The 24076-nt window shown below is 47.3% G+C and overlaps 2 protein-coding genes across 3 annotated transcripts in view; one reads left to right on the plus strand and one right to left on the minus strand.

Moving 5' to 3' along the window:
- Positions 1-20289, plus strand: part of BICDL1 (BICD family like cargo adaptor 1) — a 131320-nt gene extending 111031 nt beyond the window's left edge. For both annotated transcript variants that reach the window (XM_027865339.1, XM_027865348.1), the window contains 2 exons: positions 5446-5566; positions 18250-20289. In XM_027865339.1, coding sequence (XP_027721140.1) covers positions 5446-5566; positions 18250-18411 — 283 coding nt within the window. In that variant the 3' untranslated portion in view covers positions 18412-20289. The remainder of the gene's footprint in view (positions 1-5445; positions 5567-18249) is intronic.
- A 1766-nt stretch (positions 20290-22055) lies between these two features.
- The window catches only part of RAB35 (RAB35, member RAS oncogene family), a 15055-nt gene continuing 13034 nt past the window's right edge, over positions 22056-24076 (minus strand). The window contains exon 6 of the mRNA XM_027865064.1: positions 22056-23851. Coding sequence (XP_027720865.1) covers positions 23723-23851 — 129 coding nt within the window. The 3' untranslated portion in view covers positions 22056-23722. The remainder of the gene's footprint in view (positions 23852-24076) is intronic.

Below are 24076 nucleotides of genomic sequence, written 5' to 3' on the forward strand. Positions count from 1 at the left end.
CCCATTTGGGGTTTTCTTGGCAAAGACACTGGAGTGGTTGGCCATTTCCTTCTCCAGGTCATTTTACAGATGAGGAAACTGAGGCAAACAGGGTTAAGTGACTTGCTCAGGGTCACACATGTAGGAAGTGTCTGAGGTCAGATTTGAACTCAGGAGGATGAGTCTTCCTGACTCCAGGCCTGGCACTCTGTGCTCTATGGCACTACTTAGCTGCCTACCTGTTGTTAACCCCACCCCAAAACCCCACTCACTTCCAGGCTAGTGCCCACATCAGCCTTGTTCTCCTTTTCAGTTTCTCCTTCTCACTCTTTGTTCCTGTGTTAACTGATCTCGTCAACTCTAACTCCTTCGTTGTCGTTAACATTTATATTCTTCTTCTGGTTCTGCTTTCTTCATTCTGAGTTGTTTCATGCAAGAATGTTCATATTTCTTGGAATCCTTCACATCCATCATTCATCTTCTGGCTGAATGACATTATGTATCACATTCACCACATAGCCTAGTTTGTTCAGCTCTTTTCCAAATGAGAGATTCTTTGCTTGTTTCCAGTTTTTTGTTTGTGGGACTTTTTTTATTTCGTTTTGTTTTTGCCACTATAAGTAATACTTCTGAGAATATTTTCTTGTTGTTGTTGAATAATTTTTCAGTCACGTCCACCTCTTCATGACCCCATTTGAGGTTTTCTCGGCAAAGATACTAGAGTGGTTTGCCGTTTCCTTCTCCAGCTCATTTTATAGATGAGGAAACTGAGGCAAACAGGGTGAAGTTACTTGCCCAGGGTCACATAGATATGTATCTGACATGTATGTATCACACAGTATGTATCTGAGGTCAGATTTGAACTCAGGACTTCCTGATTCCAGGTCCAGCACTCTATCCACCGAAAGCACCTGTTTGTTTGTTTTTAATTGATAGGTCCTTTCTTCTTGTCAATAATCTCACACAGGGAATAGCCCCAAGGATGGGACTACAGCCAAAGAATAAACCTATTTTTGTGACTCCAATTATTGAATAATTCCATCTCAAAAAGTGTTTATTGAAAGTCTAGCCCTGTGCTCTGTGATATGGGGAACAAAAGAAAGATAAGATATTGTCCAACTCTCTGAGCATTTGCAATCCCATTGGAGAGACAAGACTAGCAGAGGCCTAGGAGACATGGTGGTGCCCTTGTGAAAAGGGAAATTGGATTCAGAGTCAGGGTGACTCTACTATTTACCGCCGGCATGGCTTTGGGTAAATCCCTTCCCACCTCTGGACCTCAGTTGCCTCATCTGTAAAATGAAGGAGCCAGGCTCAATCTCCAAGGTCCTTTCCATGGCTGAATTATGCTTCTATGCCCATGATCCTTCATCAGCCTGGTGTCCTCCTAGAAATCCTCCACAAAAAACCCTACCCCTAGTGCTGGTAGCTTTCCTCTAAGTTTCTTATTATCATTATCATTAATAACAATATTATTAACATCATTATTAATAACAACATTGTTGAGGATAATAACAGCTAGCATTTATATGCTTTAAGATTTGCAAAGTGCTTTACAAATATTAGTCAGTCAGTAAACATTCATTAAGCACCTACTATGTGCTAGGCTTTGTGCTACCCTCAAGTAGCCTGCTATCTAGTGGGGAGGGTGGAACAATACTCAAAAGGAAGCTGAAAGGGAGGCAAGAAGGAGGGAAGGTAGCCGGGGTGGGAACACCCAGTGAGAAATGAAAAGATGACTGGCCTGGGAGCCCTCTGTAAATGGAGGCTTTATCTCATTTGATCCTCACAACAACCTTGTAAAGTAGGTACTCTTTTTACCCCATTTTACAGATGAGGAACCTGAGGGAGAGAAGTCACGTAGCTAAGCAAATGTCTGAGGCAGGTCTTCGTGATTCCATGTTCAGCGCTCTCTCCACTGTGCCACCCAGATGCACCAGAGCACTGAGGAGGCTGTCAACCTGTCTCCCTGCCCCCCCACCTCCACCCTTTATTTCTTATTCTTCTATACAATCAGTATCCCATCTTAATACATGTTAATGTCTTTTCCCCATTCAGGAAGAGACTAGTATATTAGTTCACGTGCCAGTCTCTTTCTGAGTTCTCTCAATTCAATAACCCAGTAAGCATTTATGAAGCACCTACTGTGTGCTGGGCACTGTGTTGGGCACTGAAGGATACGATGATGACATTGAGACAGTTCCTGCCCTCCAGTTGTTTACACCATTCATTGATAAGTGTCTCTACTTGCCCCAGTCTTCCCGCCTGGTTGCTAGAGCCATACCGCCATGGAACTCAAAAAGTCCTGCCTGAGACACTTACTAGATATGTGACTCAAGCAAGTCACTTAACCTTTCTTAACCTCAGTTTTCCCATACATGAAATTTCAGTCGTTTTTTTCTTCATAACCCTATTTGGGGTTTTCTTGGCAGAGATACTAAAGTGGTTTGCCGTTTCCTTCTCCAGCTCATTTCACAAGTGAGGAACGGAGGCAAGCAGGGTGAAGTGACTTGCCCAGGGTCACAAAGGTAGTAAGTGTCTGAGGCAAGATTTGAACTCAGGAAGATGAGTCTTTCTGACTCCAGACTGCGCTTTATTCACCATGGTGTCACCTAGCCACGCTATCCATGAAATGGAAATATTAATATCCCCTACCTCCCAGGGATGTTGTGAGAATCAAACAAGATAACATATGTGTGGCACTTGGCCAGCCTTAAAGTTCTACACACGAAAGACACAATGGTATCGGTCATCTCTGGGCCCCCGTGCCTGGCATGGTGCTTTCCATGTCTCTTTCAAAGTCTATTGAACTTGAGTGGGGAAAGAGCTATGAAATGCTAGCTGTTGTGTTATTGTTATTGTTGTTATCCTGTGGGCAAATTTGTAGAAACAAACCCACTGCAAGCAACTGCTTCCCCTCCGCATCCCCCTCCGCCATGCCTGTCCTCTCCTGCCATTCTGAGCTGGGCCTCACTTTAATGAAGAGATGGGTTTGTGAGAAGCTGTGTGGAAAATGAATTGCTTTTAATTAAATGATTTCCCCATTAATTCATTAAAATTGTCCCAAGGTCCCTTAGTGACGGGAGGCAAGATTATTTTCTCCTTTAAAAGAAACATTGATTAGTATGTGCCAGGCACTGGAGAAACAAAAAAAAAAGGCAAAAAACAATCCCTGCCCTCAAGGAGCTTACATGCTAATGGAAGAGACAACATGTACACACAAGATACATACAAGTAGGGGAAGCTAGGTGGTACAATGGATAGAGCACCAGCCCTGGAGTAGGGAAGACCAGGAGTTCAAATTCAACCTCAGATACGTATTAGCTGTGTGACCTTGGGCAAGTCACTTCACCCTGTTTGTCTCAGTTTCCTCATCTGTAAGAAGAACTGGAGAAAAAAAACAGCAAACCACTGCAGGATCTTTGCCAAGAAAACCCCAAATGAGGTCATGAAGAGTCAGACGTGACTGAAAAACCACTGAACAACAACAGAAGGAAGTTAACCTTGGAGGGGAAGACACTAGCAGCTGGGACACCAGGAAAGGCTTCCTGTAGGAGGTGGCCCGAAAAACAACTTTAAGTAGGAAGCTAGTCATTTAGAAAATGTTTAAGTTTAGAAAATCCCTTGATCAGGCAGCAAGTATTTCTTAAGCACCTACCATGTGACGAGCATTGGCGATAACAAAAATAATCATGAAATAGACCCTACCCCTGAGGAGCTTGGTAAAGAGAGACAACATGGACATAAGTAGACATATATGAAAAGAATTCAAGGTGATTTGGAGAGGAAGGCATACCTATTTGAGGGGACTGGGAAAAATCTCACATAGAAGATGATGTTTCTGAAGGGATGACTTGGTCAGATCTCTGTTTTAGGAAACATTGGCTTGGCAGTCAATTAATAAACATTTATTCAGCACCTACTATGTGCCAGGCACAGTTCTAAGCTCTAAAAATATAAAAAGAAGCAAAAGACTATCCCTGCCCTCAAGGAGCTTACAGTCCAATTGTAAGCTGATTCTTAATAGAAAGTAGGTTGATTGTGATCTCTCTGTCTCTGTCTTTCTGTGCCGTCTTCCTTCTGTCTGTCTGTTCTTTGCCTGCCTCTCCATTCTACTCGCTCTGATTACACCATCTGTCCTGGCTGCCTGGCCTGCCTAGTTCCTATCAGTCAGACTGTGCTCTTGCTATCTGTCTCTGCTCCGCTGGTCAGTCTATGCCCTGTCTGCCTGCCTGTCTGTCTATGCCATGCCTCTATGTCTGAGTTTTGCCTGCTTATCTATGCCTTGTTGGTAAGGTTGTAATCTGTCTGCCTGTCCCTAAGAACCCTGGTTCTGCGTCTCCCTACCCTCCCCCCAACCCCTACCCAAGAAAGTGCCTGAGGTCAGAGGCCAGAAGGCATCCCTTTTCTCTGGCCCTCCTCCAGACTCCACATAGGTAGATGGGCTACAGGAGCTCCAGGGCAGTTAGCCCATTTCTGCGGCAGTCCCAATCTTTGAGGGCAGGACCCTGCTTCTATGTAGAAGGTTCCGTCATACAGCTCCCAGCCCAGTCAGTTGCTCTTCTCCCATCATTAGTCCCCAGATTCTCCTCCCTGGCCAGGGAAGGTGAGCTAAGGAGACCTCAGAGAGGCCTGTGGCAGCTCCATCTCTCAGGAGATGCAGAGACCCTGGCTGAGGCCACTGGGAGGTGTAAAAGATTTGTTCTCATTCAGAATAACCTGGTGGGCCGTTGCTGATGCTGATATGTAACCATGGCAACCAGTAGCCTTCATCTCCCTTCCTGGCGGGGATGGGAAAAGGAGGCTAGAAGCAGCCAGCTGATGGGACAGGATGCAGCTCAGTGAGGGCTCAGCAGATCTGGGCTGTCAGTAACCACAATGTGGGGGCGGGAGGGGCCAAAGGGACCTTAAGAAGCAGGGAGAGGCCAGGACAGCCAGCCAGGAGACATGTCCTAGGCACATCTGGCTGGCTGGAATGCCATCTAATGCACCCCATACCCCAATAAGAATGCCCTCAATAACATGCCCAACAAAGAGTCATTGAGTCAGTCAGCAACCATTTATGAAACACCTGCTAGGTGTCAGCAGCTCTGCTAAGTGCTGGGAATAAAAAGAAAAACAAAAACACTGTGAGTTGTAGAGAAACTGCTAATTTATATCCAGAGAGAACCCTTCCAAGAGCTCCCTGTGCTGATTCACTGATGAAATCACAGGTCCAATCAAAAAAATTCATTATATTAGCTTCCTTGTTTGCTACAGCATACTATTGGTTTACTTTGAGCTTGCAGTCCACTAAAACCCTCAGATCCTTTTCTAACCATGTCACTCCCATCTCATATATGTGAAGTTGATTTATGAACTAAAGCATAAGAATATAGCAGAGCATATCTGGCCTCAAGGCTGAGGGAAGGTCTGGAGTGCACTTCCCCGCCCCCTTTAAATTCAGCCCTGGCATGTCTGTTTCAGGAAGAACGCGGTGGAGATGGAATTGGCCAAGTGTAAGATGGACATGATGTCCCTCAACAACCAGCTCCTGGATGCCATTCAGCAGAAACTGAACCTCTCCCAACAGCTTGAGGCCTGGCAGGTAAAGGGGAGGGCTGGGGATGAGGCTGGCCATTTGTGTGGGGTCTGCAAAGTAGCCTTAGCCCTCAGAAACTGAGATGCATATGGGATTTTGAATGGTGATGTCAGCAACCTGGAAGGATCCTAAGAAGGCCCCAGAGAGGAGACCAAGGCTGCCTGATGCTCATAGGTCTGCTATCTGTGCAGACTGGTGTTAGAGCATCTTTCAGCTCTTCCTCTGGTTCACAGAATCTCAGGGTTGGAAGGGACCTCAGAGGTCTCTAGCCCCACCCATATCTGAACAAGCGGGCCCCCTACTGAACTAGTGGTCATCCACCTTCTGCTTAAAAACCTTCATTGAAGGGGTCATGGTAAGGAAGACAAGGAAGATGAAAAGAACAGTGATGTCACACCTAACACTGGCACTTCAAAGGTGACTAAAGCTTTCCTCACAGCAACCTCAAGAAGCAGACAGTCCAAGTGGCAATGTCCCCATTATACAGCTAAGGAGACTGAGGCCTCAAAAATGTAAGTGGCTTAAAGAGTCTATAGCCACAGATTCAAACCAAATAGAAAGAAAAAGCTATCCCTACCATGGAGGAACAGAAAAGTCTGAATGAAATTTGACTTAAATATAGCTGACAATAGCTCACTGACCCTTTTCCAAAAAAGGCTGACTTCCCCTTTCCTAGCTAAGTTTGGAAACTAGCTTCACCAGATTCACAGAATGTCAGATAGATAGATAGAAAAATAGATGGATGGGTGGGTGGATGGATAGAAGGATAGGTAGAAAGAAAAAAGGATAGATACAAAGAAAGAAAGATATATTTGGAGACAGATAAATAGATGCATGATAGATAGAAAAATGATGGGTAAATGGATAGAAGGATAGAGAAAGAGATAGATATGGAGATAGAGATGGATAGATAGATATAGAGGTAGATATGGAGAGAGAGAAAGAGATGGAGATAGATAGATAGATAGATAGATAGATAGATAGATAGATAGATAGATAGATAGATAGATAGATAGATATGGAGGTAGAGAGAGAGAGCATTTTAGTAAATACTTACTTTGCTAAGCACTGAGGATATAAATAGAAGCAATCAAGATAGTTGTTACCTCAAGGAATTTACAGTCTAATGGGGGAAGAAGGGACCTCAGGGTCATTCAGTCCACTCTGTACATGAATAGGAATCCCCTATACAGCATGCCCAACAGGAGAGCATCCAGCCTTTGCTTAAAGCTCCCAGTGAGGGGGAGCCCACTGCCTTCAGGAGCTGCCCCTTTGCAGCCAGCCGGAGTGGACTGGTCCCTGAACCAGGTTGGTCCTTGAAGTCTCCATCTTCTAGACCCACCTTTTCCCCATCTGAGATCCAAAGACCAGCATTTTCCCAGCCAAGCTAAGCCCCTTACATGCTTCTAAGTCATCGTGGCTCCATACTGAACCAAGCCCATCCCTGGATTTTGTTAACATCGGCAAGACACAATTTCAGGATGTGGGTGGAATCATAAACATTTCTTCCCAAGCCATTCTTGGTGGAAGAAATAACTAACCTGAAAAGCCTGCTCCCCCTTGGAGGAGAAGCTTGAAATAATTGGTTCTCTAGTGAACTTGGACTAGAGATTCCCAATCCACTGTGTACGGACCCAGGGACCTTTTGCTTTGGCTAAAGTAGTGGCAAGAATATAAGAATAATATGAACAATATTAATGAGCATTTCTATTGAGGTTTAAAGTTTACAAAGTGCTTTATAGACATCATCTCATTTGATCTAGATGATAACCCTGAGAAAGGTGCTATAATCCCCATTTTAGAAATGGAGAAACTGAGACCCAGAGAGGGTAAGTGATTTACCCAGGATCACACAGCCCATAAGGATTCAAACTCAGGCCTTCCTCATTCCAAAGCCAGCAGCAATCTTCAGTACACCATGCTGCCTACCAAGAGCTGCCCCCAATGCTGGCAGGCTTGGCAGTTTGCAAGATGAACCCCACCTCTGGTCAGGAGGGCCAGAGCCCTTCTTTCCCCTGTCTCAATTCTGCTGTGTTTTCCTTTTTCTTTTTCTCTTCTCCTTACAGTTTGCTTCCTCAGGGCTTTTTACTATCTGGCTCCTTTGGTTTCTGATCTAGTGGCCTTTCTCAGTTCCCGTATCGACAGCTTTAGTAGTACACCCCTCCTGCCTTTGAGGTGAGACCATGCTCTCCATCTCTGCCCAGTGACCTACCCACTCATCACATCAGTCTTCCTATGTTGGTCCCACATCTGAGGAACGGCCCAGCCCTGCACCCTTTTCTGTCTTTCCACCTTGTCCATCCATTCTATGTGCCATGCCATGAACTCATCTTTGTGTGAAGTACCATCCCCAACCCCAGACATCCTCCTCATTTTCATCATCAATGTCAACAGAACTGTAACCAAGGTGGGGCAAATGGGTCTTGTCCCTAGGATGCCAAAATTTAGAGGATGTTAATAACACTTACAGTCTTTCAATTCTTGTAATATTTCTAGGAGTTTTGCACCTACTTATCAAGAATAATTAGTTAATATAGGAAGCAACCAGATGGTGTATTTTCTGGTTATCAAATGCTAGGTGAGCTCCAAAGTGTGCCAGCTGGCCCGCACATCCCCATTGCTCTGCTCCAGCCTCCCCAACTGCATTTGAGAACATTCTTCAAACCACTTACAATCATCATGAAAATTGCTGGTTATAACCCTTTTCATTCATTCATTAATTCATTCTACAAATTAAGTGCCAGCTACATGCCTGATACTGTCCAAGGTACTAGTGATACAAAGACAAAAAAAATGGTCTTTGCCCTCAAGGAGTGATGACATTAAATACAACTAATATTGATAACAACGAATATAGAAGGTTTACCCGACTGGTAAGTACACAGCATCGTACTTGGCTCTGTCTGTGCCGACATTAGTTTCCCAGGTTCGAGGTTCATGTAAGTGGATTGTTCAACTGCGGGTATTCAAACCATGATGATGGTGGCAGCATGAAAGCGTGTGATCAATCAGTTCTATAAATATAGTTCATGGAGTTGGGAAGTAAGTCAACTCATAATGTTTATTTCTTTTCTTTTTTTAGTCATAATGTTTATTTCGTAGGGTGTGAACATGAAATTGAATGATAAAGACCACCCGCCAGAGAGGAGACATAACACGATAGGCAGCATTTCTAGCACGATTTCATGTTTGCAAAGTACTTGATAACACTGTTATCTTCCCTGACCCCCGTTTAGGTGCCACCTGTAAGAAGCCTTCTCTGATGACTACACACACACACACACACACACACACACACACACTCCCCTCTGGCTTCTCAAATTATCTTGTATTTTACTTATCTGTGTATGTGTTGTATCTACTGCTGCCACTACCGCCAAAGCAATGATGAATCAGCAAGCGTTTATTAAGCATCCCCTGTGTGCTCTGTTGGGCTCTGGGAAAACACAGGCAAAAACAAAACAGCCCCTGCCCTGGAGGAATTTTCATTCTTCAGAGGAGGAAACTGAAGCACAGAGAGGAGGAAATGACTTGGTCCCACAGGTGGTAAATAGCAGGGCCTGCTGAATTTGAGCTTGAAGCCCCTGACCATAAATCCAGCAGTTTTTCCATTGTTCATCAATCCACAAACATTTATTACGTGCCTACTATGTACCAGGCTAAGTGCCAAAGATACAAAGACCAGAGTGAGACAGTTCCTGCCCTCAAGGAGCTTACATTTTACAAGCTGCTCAAACTCAAGAACTGTTTCCTTTTTGTCTTTGTATCTCTAGGGCCTAGCATGGGGCCAGGTATACAGTAGGTACTCGATAAATGTTTGCACATTTTAAAGTCCACTACACTTATTTGGCATGGATGTGACTGGAGTCAAGACAGATTGTGGAGGACCAACTGAAAAGTTGCTAGAATTAATGGAAAATTTTAGAAATCTTAAAATTCTGTTGTATTTACCTTGGTAAGCACCAGCCAGTAAGCCAGGAGCCTCTCTTTTTCCAGGGTGTGTTCCCATCTAGTCTCCTTTAGGACTGACCCTGGATCTAAGCCTTTGCTGGAGCCTGGACCATGAGACAGGATCAGAGGCACAGTCAGTATATGGGGGAGTGAGTCTTTAACCAAAAAAATCACCTCCCTCCAATGTATGGTCACAGAAAGTACAGGATAGACTCTAATCAGTCAGTCAACAAGCAATTATTAAGTACCTGCTATGTGCCAGGCACTGTACTAAGGGCTAGGGATACAAAGAAAGGCAAAAACACCATAGGCCCTGCCCTCAAAGACCTTAAACTAAATCCTCTTGGACTGTTTGATCTGAAGGTCACCAAGGGCCTAGTCAATGAATGCTTGTCAACTCTACTGTCCCCTTCCAATCCAATAAAGGCAAATGAGTCCATATTTTGTAAAGGGATCAAGAAGCATGGCCTCATCCTTACTTAGTTAAGTCTTATTATGGGCATTCGCTTCTGTGATGAGATCCCAGGTTGGGGAGGGTAGGTTTGGTCTGAGGCCAACTGCCCTCCACGAGTCAGAGCAGCTAGCACAAATGCAGTGGATGCAGACACACTAAGGGGAACATAGGCCGCTCCCCACCCTATGCTCCAGGGTCCCAAGACTACTGCTGTCCTCATTCAATTCAATACATTCTACTTGGAGAGGGCAGAGCGATTACTAACTACATGTACACAGTTATGTAAAAGACAAGATTATTGCAGGAACCTGAGAGCCAGAGGAATAATCAGGGAAGGCTTCCTGGAGTCAACTTAAGCCTCTAAAGAAGATCCACAATCAATCAACAAACATCTATTAAGTAAACCTACTATGTGCCAGACACTGTGCTAAGTGCTAGGGATATAAAGAGAAAAAAGAAACAGTCCCTGCCTGTCTTTCAAGAGCTTACATGCTTCTATGAAGGGAAGAGGAAGATGAGGATTCTGAAAGGCAGAGCTAAAGGGAGAGTGCGGTCCAGGAATGGAAACAACCTTCCTGAATGTTGGAAATGGAATGTGAAATTCTGGGAACAGTCAGCAATGGCTAAAAACTATAGAGTATATGACAGGGAGTGATGTGGAGTGCCTGATGAGATGGGAGCCATATCATGGAAGGTCTTAAATGCTCGAGGAGGAATTGGTGTTTCATTGTAGGAACAATTGCTGTTCATCGTTCATTTTCAAAGAGGACCGATGACATCATGGGTGATGTCCTGAGCCACTGGAGATCTCCAAGATGGAAGGGCTACAGCAAATGGAGCAGAAACATAGGAGGAATCGGGAGGGATACTGCCCCGGGGGCAGGGAGAGATGGGAAGGAGGAAAAGGGGCCCAGAAGAGAACAGCCACCATTGTTGGGGGACAGCAAGGATGCACGTGGAGGCAGGTCTCCTGGGCTTACCAATGAATGGTTGCTATCGTTCCCTTTCATCACCAGAGTTTGTATACATACTTTAAAATCAGAGAATTGTAAACCCAGAAGGGTCTTTGAATAATCGCCTGAGATGCAGTGTAGGGCAGTCATCATCATTAAATACCAACAACAAGCATTTATTAAGCACCTACTATGTGCCAGGCACTCTTCTAAATGTTGGGGATGTGGGAAGAAAACTGGGTTTGGAGCCAAAGGATTTAGGTTTGAATCTGGTTTCCGTCACTTGTTTTCTATGTGACCTTGAACAAATCACTTATCTTCCCTGGGCCTCAGTTTACTCATCTGTAAACTGAGGGGTTTGGACCAGATGGCCTCTGAGGGCCCCTCTAACTCTCGAACTATGATCTTATGAAACCATCCTCTTAATGAAGGTTCTTGACCATTTCTGTGTCGTGGACCCCTTTGGCAGTCCAGTAAAGCCTATGGACTCCTCAGAATCATGGTTTTAAATAATTGAAGGAAATGCTAAATTTCAGTTAGAGGCTAGCGAAAGTAAAGATGTAATGAGTTTTGGTTTGGTTTTTTTTTTTTCCTATCCAAGTTCACAGAACCCCTGAAGCTTATCCACAGACCCTGTAGAGATCTAAGTTAAGAACACTTCATCTAAGTGGTCATCTGATCTCGGCTTGGAGACCTCCAATAAGGGGGAACCCATCACCTCCTGAGACAGCTCATTCTATCTCTGGATGGCTGTCATGCCTAAGAAGAAACCAGCTAGGTTGTCCATGGGTGGGGAACCTGTGGCCTTGAAGCCACATATGGCCCTCTAGGTCCTCAAGTCCAGCCCTTTGACTAAATCCAGTTTGGTCAAAGGGCTGGACTTGAGGACCTAGAGGGCCTAATGTGGCCTCGAGGCCACAGAATCCCCACCCCTGTGAAATGTAGACTTTACCTGATCAGCAGGTGTTGTCCTTGAGAAACCAGATAGGGGCAGATCCCATGGTTTCCCTCCATCCTATTCAACACACACACACACACACACTCTCTCTCTCTCTGTCTCTCTCTCTCTCTCTCTCTCTCACTTACTCACTCACATTCATGCCAAACTGGTTTCCATCTGAGGGCAACTTTGTTTTTCTTTTCAAACTGTTGGAGACATTGTTAGTGAGCAACTTTTTAAGAAAGCTCTGAACTCAGGAGGGAGGCCAGGGAAGCTAAATTCATTCACAGAAGCTCAGAGAAATCCTGAATCCATCATCAGAGCCTGCTCACAAACTCCACTTCAGGCTTTCATTTGTCCAGCCTAAATCTGCCCCATGACGTCTCAGCCTCTTTCTGACCTCTGGAGCCAAACAGACCCAATCCCGCTGCCACATCTCAGTCCTTCAAATCCTTGGAAATGTCTCATGTGCTCTTTGTTTTCTCCAGGATGACCATCCTTGGTTCCTTCACCAGGTCTCCTATGGCATGGTCTCCTTAGTGTAGGGGCTCACTGAAATCAGGGCTGGCGTACCAGTCCATGCATACACTTGCTGCTATTTGGAGGCCCTGGTAATCCTAATGTCATTAACTAATTGTCACTACCTGGGATGATACTGTAACCTAAGGGCCAATTTAGCTAGCATTTTTATAGCACTCTCTAACGTATATAAAACACTTTACATATTTGCATTACTTGCATACATTACTTGCCTATTCTCATTTGAACCTCAGGAATCTTTTGAGGAAGATAGTACAAATAAGATTTCCTTCCCCCCTCCCTTTGCAGACAATCATGGACCTGTTGCTTTCAAGCTGGAAGGAAACCTAGAATTCACCAAGTCCAAACCCCTTCCTTTGACAGAAGGGAAAAGTGAGATTCGGAGAAGATTCCCCATCATGACGACAGAGTGTCGGACTCAGTTTTGGAAGCCAGGTCTCTCTCATTCCTGCACCCTGTCCCCTAGGTCACATTGAACCTAGGCTTATCTAGTCAGTCTCCAGACTAAAGCAGCAGAGCCACCCAGACCAGGGAAACACAGTAGGACAATAATTGTCCTTATTACGACGAGGTTTTTGGTGCCATAGATCAAAGAATCATAGAAGAGACCTGAAAGGTCACCTGGGCCAACCTCCTCAGTCAAGAACACCGAGACTCAGAGAAATGACTTGCCTAAGGTCACACAGCTAGTTAGTAGCAGAACCTGAACTAGAATCCAGTTCTTCTACAGTCCCTTAGCTAGTAATTATTCTACTGTCTACTTATTAGCTTATTTACTCAGAAGAACAAATGGAGAAATGAGATGAAAGCTTATGCTTCAAGGCCATGGAAGGGTTAATTTTCTATGAAACATACCCATTTAGAATGGCATGGATTCTTAGTATTATCCAAGAGACAAAGACAGCCAGGACAACACTTGGCTCTGACTTCCCTCTCCCTACAGTGACACCATCAAGAAAGTCTATTTCCTGTCTCATTCACTCAGTAGGCATTGAGAGCCTCTTGTGTGTCCAGCAGGCAGAGAGACGGATGTGAGTCACCAGTGTGCCATAACAGCCAAAAAAAAAAAAACCAAAGCTGGGCCGACATAAGAAGGGTCCACTGTCCAGAACAAGGGTGGCAATGGTCCCACTGTCCTCTGGCCTGAACAGATCTCATCTTGAGTACTGGGAGCATATATTAGGAAGGACTTGTTCAAGCTGAAGAGGATCCAGAGGAAAGTGGCCAAGATGGTAAAAGGACCATCCCATAGAGCAGTGGTTCTCAACTTGTGGTCCCCCAGGGGTCCCCAAGCCCCTTTCATTAGTAATAATAATAGCTAATGTTTACATAGCACCTACTATGTGCCAAGCATTGTCCTAAGCACTTTACAAATAATATCTCATTTGATCTTCACAACAGTCTTGGCTGGTGGGGGTGCGGGAGATTAGGTGCTATTATTACCCCCATTTTGCAGATGAGGAAACTGAGGCAGACAGCGGTGAAGTGATTTGCCCAAGATCACACAGATATCTAAGGCCATATTTGAACTCAGGTCTTCCTGACTCCAGGTTCAGCTCTCTCTCCACTGCACTTCCTAGCTACCACAATGTTCAGTCTTTTCAGTCGTATCTAACTCTTCACGACCCCATTTTGGGGTCTTCCTGGCAGAGATACTGGAGTGGTTTGCCATTTCCTTTTCTAACTCATTTTACAGATGAGGAACTGAGGCAAATAGGGTGAGGTGACTTGCCCAGGGTCACACAGCTACTAAGTGTCTGAGGCTGGATTTGAACTCAGGAAGACGAATCTTCCTGCTTCCAAGCCCAGGGCTCTATCTGCTGCACCACCTAGCTGCCCCAAGTTTGGAACTACTTTCATAATAATACTAAGACATTTTAATTTCAAATATGGCAAATACCAATAGATATAACCCACATAAACAAAAGGTCTTGGGGTGGGGGTCTTCAATTATTTTAAGAGTTAATGGGGTCTGAGGCCAAAAAGTTTGACTTTGTCTGCCATAGAGGATCTGCTGGAGAAACTGAGGTTTTTGGTTTTGGTTTTTTTTTTTTTTTTCCTGGAGAAGCCTGGAAGGAGGCTTTGAGTATCTGAAGGATAGTCCTATCTTAAAAGGGTTAGCCCCAAGGGAAGATGCCAGGTAAGGAAGGGTTTTAAAAGCCAAACGAGATTTTATTTTTGATCTTGAAGGTAAGAAAGGGCCACTGGGATTTATTGAGGGGAGAGGGGGAAGGAGGAGACATGATCGGATCTGCAATTTAGGAAGGTAACTTTGGCAACTGAGTGGAAAACAGATTGGAATGGAAAGACTTTGAGGCAGGGAGCCCCGCCAGCAGGCTCTGGCAATAGTCTGGGTGTGAGGTGGTGGCAGTGTCAGAGGAGAGAAGGGGGCGTATCTGAAAGACATTGAAGAAATAGAAATAACAGAACTTGGTAAGAGCTATCTCACAGCTCTGGGCATTATCTCCGGCTGTCTCCCCTGCCTGGAATGCTCTCTCTCCTCATCTCTGCCTTCTGGCTTCCCTGGTTTCCCTCAAGTCCCAACTAAAATCCCACCTTCTACAGGAAGCCTTCCCCACCCCCCCTTAATTCCATGCCTTGCTCCTTCAATTATTTCCTATTTATCCTGTACAGAGCTCGCTTTATATAATATTTGCTCACATGTTGTCTCCCTCATTAGATTGTAAGCTCCTTGAGGGAAGGGAATATCTTTTGCCTCTTTTTGTATGCCCAGAGTTTAGCACAGTGCCTGGCACTTAATAAATGTTTATTGAATGAATCAATGAATGAATACGGGGAGGGGAGTGAGTTGAGGACGATGCTTAGATTGTGAGCCTGGTAAGTGGGAGTATGGCACTGTCCTTGCCAATAATAGGGGAGTTGGGTTTGGAAGGAAAGATGATGAGTTCTGTTTTGGACCCATTGAGAACATGCTTATGAGACATCTACTTGTGGATACTCACTGGGCAGCTGGTGACCTGAGACTAGAACTCAGAAGAGAAGTTAAGGCTATATTTAGATGCACACTTTTTTTTTTTTTTTGCATTTTTGGTGAGGCAATTGGGGTTAAGTGACTTGCCCAGGGTCACACAGCTAATAAGTGTCAAGTGTCTGAGGTCAGATTTGAACTCAGGTCCTCCTGACTCCAAGGCCAGAGCTCTATCCATTGCACCACCTAGCTTTTTAGGCACACTTTTAAGAGATGGCTTGGTGGGTACTTTGTCAAAGGGATTCTCATTCAGGTATGGACTGGTCTCAATGGTTCTTCCATCTCTGAAAATCTGTGAGATGCGAGATGAAGAACCCACTGCCCTGGCCTTCAGTTGTATACAACAAACCAAATTTTTTTCCTCTGTCCTTCAGTAACTTTTTCAGAGAGCTGTGCAGCTACCAGGCCCCAAGCTCTAACTAGCCATTTCAGAACCCAGGTCAAGCAGTCCAAGGGTGCCCTCTGCTCAACTGACAAAGACAAATTCTGTTCAGCGGGAAAGGGGAACAAACAGTTGTCTGGAGCCGAATGGGGAGGCCCCCACCTGGAGTGCGCCATAGCCATCATCGGAAAGTTTCCTATTTTAACTAATTATTCTGCCAACAAAGTACCAGTTTCAGTCATTTCTAAGATGCTCAGAGGAGAAGTCTTGAAATGTCAATGCCCTGGGGCAAAGCCATGTACCTCAAAGCCAGAGGAACAACTCAGAAGAAATTGGGGACCATGAGAATTAAGCGCAGGACTGAGGTTGGGGTGTTAGAAGAATCAGAATAGGTAACGTTTGTAAGTACTTGTAGGTTTGCAAAGGGCCTTACTGGGTCTCTTTCCCTAGAGAGCTCTAAGGACAAGGTAGACAGACAGCCATCAGACTAGACAGAGATGGATGAATCTTCTCCACAGACAAAGGCATGACGGAAAACAAACAAAAAAAAAACCCAACCAAAATCGAAACAAAAACAAAAAAAAAAACAAAAAACCTTTGTCTCTATTTTCTAGTCTAGGGCTTATTGTTGTTTGGCAAGCTGGTGAAGTCTATGAAACCCTTCTCAGAACAACGTTTTTTAAAGGCATAAAATTATTTTTTAGTGTTTCGTTGTTATTTAGTCATGTCTGACTCTTCCTGACCCCTTTTGGGGTTTTCTTGGCAACGATACTGGAGTGCTTTGCCATTTACCTTCTCCAGTTCACTTTACAGATGAGGAAACTGAGGCAGACAGGGTCAAATGACTTGCCCAGAGTCACACAGCTAGTAGGGATCCGAGGTTGGATTTGAATTCAGGTGTTCCTAACTCTAGGCCTGGTGCTTTATCCACTGTGCCACCTACCTAAATTGTAGATGATATATATAAACTATTATTATCCTGTGTTACATTATTTATATTATATATAAATTATAGATGATTACAAATTTAATTATATAGAAATAAAAATGTAGTTTTTCTCATCTAAGTTCACGGGCCCCCTGAAATCTATTTAAGGACTCCTTTTCCCCTGGTTAAGAATTGACTTAGCCTGGGTTAGATGAAGCTATGCCAGAAGCAGGGGCATGACCCCAAAGATTTCTGTTCTTACTCTCTAGAATTAAGCCTGCCATCCACAGGTCATCTGCTTTGAAGGGTGGGATTAGGGCTCCACCACTGCCAGGATGATGGAGATCCAAGGTAGCATCTCCCCATTTCCTTGGCAAACAAGCCCCATCTGCACCAGACCTGCCCAAGCCCCGAGCACTCGTGTGCCCAGGAACGTTGTGTTTCATAACCGTGTAGGGGTTGGCAGCAGCGGCACTGGCACAGACTTAGCGCACAGCGGAAAGAAAAAAGGAGGCAGGAGAGGCCGGCGTGCTCAAGCACATCCATCTTTTGCTCACCTTGGCTGCTATGAGGCTGGAGAACCAGCCTACCCAGTCTAAGTTTAGGGTTAGTAGAAAGACCAGGAGGCCCACTGAGCCTTGGCAAGGGGAAGAACCACAGGTAGCAGACCAGGTCTGGGGAAACAGGTGCCAGCTGGGGTCAATTGAAGGGGGAAAAAAATCCCTACCTTTCCTTAGTTTAGGCTCTAGAAACCTGAATAGCCTGAATTAGAAACAAGTTGGGAAAGGAGAGACACAGGCTCTTAGCAAGGAGCAAGGCACCATTGATTTGGCCACAGTACTTTGGCAAAGCAGAAGGGAGTGAGCCCCAGGGGTCAGGGTGTGGTTTCTTTGACTAAGGGTGAAACTAGAGAAATTTCTGAGTGTCTCATCTAGGTAAAGGTGGGGAGGGTGCCTTGGGGAATCTCAGGCCTGGGGCAGAAGGGGGAGAAGTACATTGTATAATCCAGAGGAAGAAGAAAACATACCCATCCAGGACAAAGTAGGGTGAGTGAAGTCAGGAGAAAATGGGCAGACCAGGGTCCTAAGGCGTAGAGCAGGGAAGGGTCTCAGCAGGATCTGGTAGGAGCCAAGGAAGCTGCAGATGGAGCCAGTCATCTTGTGGCTATCTCCAAGGAGGAGACCAGTAGCTGGGCCCTAGGCCTGTTGTCAGCAATGACTTGTGCCTTGGTCTGAGGGAGTAATAACCATAGTAATCACATCCAGCAATTCTATAGGTTTATAAAGCACTTTACTCGGTATCTCATTTAATCCTCACTACCCTGGGAGGTAGATGCTATTATCATCCACCTTTTACAGATGAGGAAACTGAGGCCCAGAAAGGCAGGATTCCAAGTCCAGCGCTTTCCACTCAGGATGACTCTGAACTTGGGGTGGAGAGGTCATCTCATCTGTTGTCCTCATCCTCCTAACCACAGCCTCTTCACCCCTTCCCACCTCCGCACCCCCGAAGGTCGCCAGTTCATAACCACCTTCTTTTCCCTCTTCTACAGGATGACATGCACAGGGTCATCGACCAGCAGCTGATGGATAAACACCAGAAGGAACGGAGCCGGTCTGCTTCATCCTTCTCCAGTGGCCACGGGACAGGGCGGGGGGATGAGCCCAGCGGGGCTGAAGGCAAAGGGCTCTTCTCATTCTTTAGGAAAATTTAAATTGGGAGAAAGCATGAGGAGGGAGCAGGGCCTGAGGGAGGGGGCAAGCAGCTAGCCATGGCCACACAACACTACTACTCGGCCCAGCAACCTGGCTTGGCCAGCCCTGGGCGGGGTGGGGGTCCCACTGTCTGCCAACTTGCCCATCCCACAGAGAGCCAGACTCGTTTTCCCCTCTGTGGGGAAGTGAGCAGCCGGCTGAGCCAGGCATGCTCTGTACCACCCCCCCACACACACACACACACACTAGTGCTGCTGAACCCCCGGGGAGAAAAAGCAGCAGCCGTCTGGAGGCCCTGTCTGCAAGAGCCAGGTCCAAGTGGTAGGCAGGGCCTTAGTCTTCCTTGCACCTCAGCTTACCCCAAGTTCAGGAAGCCTTTTTGCTTCTGCCGAGGCCCACGGGAATCTCTAAGCCTAGGGTGGCTTAGAAGGGCAGAGGGCCTCTGTAATCCTCCTCAGGCAGGGAGTGAGCCATCAGATACAGAGCTTGGGCTGCTCCCCAGGAGTTGGGAAAGGTTGGTTACCCGGCCATCCCCTACCTGCCTGAAGCTCCCCTCCTAACCCACCCACTATGGGAACCTTGGCAGGGAGGAGGGGAGGACCTCTCTGTATGCCGCAGGACCACATTCAGAAGCCCTGTCCTGGCTTTGCATCTCACCCAGGATCAGGGCTTGAGGCCTGACCCCCTAAACTGCCTCCTCAGGGCTTAGTCCCAATGGCAGAGGCTTCAAGGTTGCAGTAAGAAAAGGAACCCTGCTGGCCCGCTGCTGTTGAGTCTGAATCAGCTGGGCCCAAGGGACAGAGATTGAGACGTACTGAGCATCTCTCTCTGGCTGGAACCAGTTCATCCTGCACCCCAGCAGCCAGGGCTGGGACCCTAAGCCTAAACCCCTGGTCCTCCAAGAGAAAGGCAGGCAGGCAGGCTTCAGATCAGCACTCCCTATTCTATCACCCTGGGCAGGGAGGGGGCAGTTTTCTTCCTTCATCGGTCAATGCACACACCTGCACACACATGCACTCATTTTGTTTCAAAGCCCTATCTAGTTCTGTCTCAGACTCACTGTGTTTGTGGCTCCAGGCCCTGGGGGACCACGCTGCTCCTCCTTGTCAGCCGATCCATCCCTCTCCCCATAACCTCAGCAATTGAAGAGCACTCACCCCCAAGAAGAGAGGGGTCAGGTTTAGGGCCAGAAAGCAACCCAGTGCTTTCTTGTTCCTATTTCCTGGGGGAAGCTGGGCCTCCCCTGGCCATGGGTGCATCTAGCCCTTTCCTCCACACAAGCTAGGCCCCAAGGCCAGGGCCAGCTGAGTCCTTCCCCAACCACCAAGCAAGCTTCCCTGGGCAGGAACACTCCAGGGTGAGGCCTTCAGCTAGACCCCAACCACCGTGCCCAGGAGCCTGCTGGGGTGGATGGGGAGGCGGCCATTGGCCCCCCCCAAACCTCAAGGGAGTTTGAGGATAAAAGGGATGGTTCTTAGCAACTCTCCCTTCATCCTCTACCCCATCTGACCTGCTGCTTCTGCTCCCTTTGCAGCAGCAACAGAGCCCTCTCTGCTGCGCAGACCCAAGCCTGCATTCAGAGAGGTTTAGGCCAAAGGTCTGCAAGCTGCTATAGGATTTGGTCTCCCCAGAGCTTCTATTGGGGGTGGAAAGCACAGCAGGGACTAGTAGAAAGAACGTATCTATAGATGTGTACATACCACAGGGCTGGAATTTTTGTATGTAGCAATCATGTAAATACATGTATGGATTTTATAATATACATATTATATATATATATATACATAAATCTATAAAGGCATATTTTTAGAAGGAAAAAAGAAGATCCACAGCTTTTGTAAATAGTCCAAATCAGAATAAAATCAATTTCTATAGAACTGCATTGGCCTTGGTTATTCTGGACTTTGGGCTCAGAATCACTCCTCTGCAATTGCCCTGGTGAGTTCATGAGACAGATAACTCCATCCCACATCCACTGAGTCACAGGACTGAAGACAGAGGCTAAGCTGGGTGCCTCGTGTCTGGCTGGAGAGATCGGCACAGACCAGGCCTCTGGGGGTGCCACGCACTGTGTCTGCTGTGCTCCGCCAATTCAAACGAGCCCTGATCCAGAGCGAGAAGAGACTGAAAGAAGCTAGCTATTCCAACTCCTTCATTTTACAGATGAGGAAACTGAGGCTCAGGAAAGGGATTCCTTTTACAGATAAGGAAACTGAGGCTCAGGATTTACACAAGGTTGCATATTTCAACCCAGGTCTTCCAACTCCTTTTACTATAAATTAGTAACAAAAACAGAGAAAGACTTCAGTGTGATGGGGGGGAGACGACCCCCACCCCTGACAAACTACCCCAATATGAAAACCTTAAGGGAATGGCTCCCCCAGCCCTCTCTTTCAGGCTCTCGTGCTCTCCTGGTGCAGCTGAGGGAGGGAGTCATCACTGGATAGTAGCCAATGTGAACACGCTCTTCCCGGCCAGCTGGGAGGCTAAAGCCGGCCTATAGCATCCCCTAATGAGCAAGATGGGAAAAATCAGCTCGTGTGCCCACAGCCCTGAAGCCCAGGCCCTCGGGCAAACCTCCTGCACACAAAGGCTTCTGGCTCTATCCCGTCTTTCTCAGTGAGAACAAACGCTGACTGGCACCCCTGGCATTTCACCACAGACAGCTCCCAGCCAATTCCTCTGATTTGAGGGGAAGTGATACCCAGCCTCAACCTTCCACTGGACAGAGCCAACTTCTAGCCAGAAGTTCCCAGGGTGGGAGGCGTCTGCACCTGCACCAGCCAACCCTTCAAGACCATTCATTCCCCCTGCAGAGTACAAACAAGGGCTGGCCATGTACACAATGGGATGGGAAGGAGCCAGCTCCAGCCCCGAGCACAGCTGGAGGAGAGGAAATAGACCCTGGAAGGATTTGGCAGCTTATAACCTTTATTTTTAGTATTTTTTTTAAAAAGCATAATTAGAAACTTTCAATACAGAAATAATCCTAGCAGACCACTGAAACGTTCCATTGTTTGACAGGAAATTTCACATTGCATCTCCTAGGGCTGCGGCCCCTCCCACACCCCACCCCCCTTTTCCACCCAGCCCCCCCCCAGTCGCTCCCCATCCATGTGGCCTATCTGCCCCAACCTGAGCTGGCCCCTCCACCAAAACACACCCCACCACCTGGGAAGCCCCACCAGATTGAGAAGGCTCTCTCTCCTCCCCAGGGCAGGGCCCTCTCACCTCCTCAGCTGGTTTGGTTTCAAAGCACTGATACTGATTAACTTTCACATCAAGAGTAAACAATAGAATCCAGAACTTGCCCCCGGATGGAGCAGGATTCTCAGCCACTCCTGAGCATCCTTTGGAGCACCTACAGCCCCATCTCCAGCACAGCCCTAAACAGCGGTGAACCAGCTCCCACCCAAAACCCACCCTTGGGGGGATGAGCAGGGAGAAGGTGGGATGGCTGCCTGGTGGGAGCTGGGGTACTCCCCCACCCTCTAATTCCACAATTCAAGTCTTCTCATTTCCAGAGCACTTTCCCTAATCAGCCTACTTCCCATCCCCCCCCCCCCCCCCCAGCCCCAACCCAGTTCCTCCCCCTCCACTGCCCCGAAGCAAAGGCCCAGAGAGAAGCAAAAGCTTTTGGCAGTTCTGGGATGAGGAGATGGGTAGACGACATCCCCAGTTTTTATTGATTAAAAACCCGCCCAACAGTGTTTACATGGAAAATCTGCAGTGACTGATCCGTGATGTGATTGTCCAATCAAAACTTTGCATGGAAATCATTTAGGAAAAAAAAATCTATTAAAGTAATTTGCAGCGAGAACATAAATTACTCCCAGGTTACGTGATCCTTTTTAGGGGTGTGTTAAGGAGGTATGGGATTCAAGTGCAGAGGACCTCGGCCAGGGTCCCAAGGCGCCCGTGGAACTGTGCTAGTTATGCTGCTGGCGCAGCCCCATCTCTGCCCCCTCGCCCCTGCCTCCCATCCCCAAGAAGCTGTCATTGCTGCCTGGCCCCATTCTCCTTTGGACCAAGGAAGTGGGCTGTCAATAATCTCATCTGAACCAGTCACCCAGCTGAAGAGGGTCCTTTCCCCAGGGCAAGCAGCCCCGCATCGCCTCCTCAAGCTACCCAAGCGACAGGCTGCTGGGAAAACTGAGGGCGAGGATCTGAAACCCCTTCTGTCCCTGCCCTGTAGACAAACAGTCCCGAAGGTTGTTCTAGAGCATGAAGAATCCAGGCCTCACAGTATTTCTAACTTGTTTCAGTCCTTCCAAAACTACGACCACCGGAGGGGTAGGGCACTGCCACTGCTCCCGCTCCCCCGAGGCTCCAAAGGACAGGGCCAAGGGATTTTTTTCAAATGATTTGATTTGGCTTCATTTTCTTTATAAAAAAAAACCGGTAACCCTTGCCCTCCCCCCACCCTCCAATCCCGACCAACACACACACATTCACCCCTGGCTTTCTGCTGCAATTTAAACATTTTGGTACAAACTTAAGAGCCTGTGCCTTAAGAGCTCCTGTGCCTGCGGTTCAAAGAACCGAGGAGGGGCCGGGAGGCAAAAAGTAATATCCACTGGCCAAAGGACAGGACTCAAGTTCACATAGAGAAGCAGGAGGATGGGGTGAAGAGAGATGACCTGACTGGGGAAGAGCCACGAGGCCCCCCAGCTGCCCGGAAGGGGCAGGAGGTGGGGGAGAGGGGGAGAGGAGGGCAAGCCCGGGTCTAGCAGGCCACGGCTCACCCCAGACCCAGCTCACAGCACAGGGAGGGAGTGCTGGATCCAACAGGGACATAAGGGGCCTGACGCGGCCGCCTGAGCAAGAGAACAACAAGTCCCTAGCTCTGTCTGGCCAGGCCAAGGAGGGCAGGGCCTGATCCTGACATTTGAGGAGCTGCTTGTGTCTGGGAACGAGAGGAGGGACAAAGGAGAGAGTCCTGGTGGCTTGGCATTAAGGAGGCAAAAGCCCGAGCGAAATGAGGATGGCGCAGCTGGTTAAAGCAATATACATTATGTACAAACTCTGGGTTAATCAGTCCGCTCGGCTGGCAGCGTCCGCACCCGTGCTGTGGGCGCCTCGGCCCTGGGACAAAGGGGAAGCACGGAGGAGAGGTGGGTTCACCCGACATCTTCTTGGCACTCCAAGGGGAGGAAAGAGTGCCCACGGCACCTCCCAATAGAAAACGTGGAGAAAAACATCTTTAAATAACGGCACGAAACTGAGAATGTGCCCCCAGGCCCGTGGCGGGCGGCAGGCGGGCGGGCAGAGGGGCCACAGCGCAGTCTCTGCAGCAGCACAGGTGGGGCATCAGCAGCACCGCTTCTTCCGTTTACTGTTCTTCGTGAGCTTCACCACGTCGTTCTGTTGCTGCTGCTGCTGCTTTGCTAAGTTATCTTTCTTTGCTCGGAGAACCAGCTCTGTGATGCAGTTGAACATCTGCAACAGACAAGGGAGGGCCAGAAGTCCATAAGAAATACCGTTTAAAGGGAAGAAGGGGCAAAGACACCAGCCGCCAAAGGCTGGAAACAGCCCCCTCCGCAGAGTGCAGTCAGACCCAGACAAAAGCTCCGACCCACGTGCAGAGGGTAACAATCCACAGACACCCTTCCTCAGCCGCCCGTTCCACTAGGCCCCCCAGCCTCTACCCCAAGGTCCCACTCC

The sequence above is a fragment of the Vombatus ursinus genome, unplaced genomic scaffold, assembly GCF_900497805.2.
Source record: "Vombatus ursinus unplaced genomic scaffold, bare-nosed wombat genome assembly UNPS02001287.1, whole genome shotgun sequence".
NCBI classification, from domain to species: Eukaryota; Metazoa; Chordata; class Mammalia; order Diprotodontia; family Vombatidae; genus Vombatus; species Vombatus ursinus.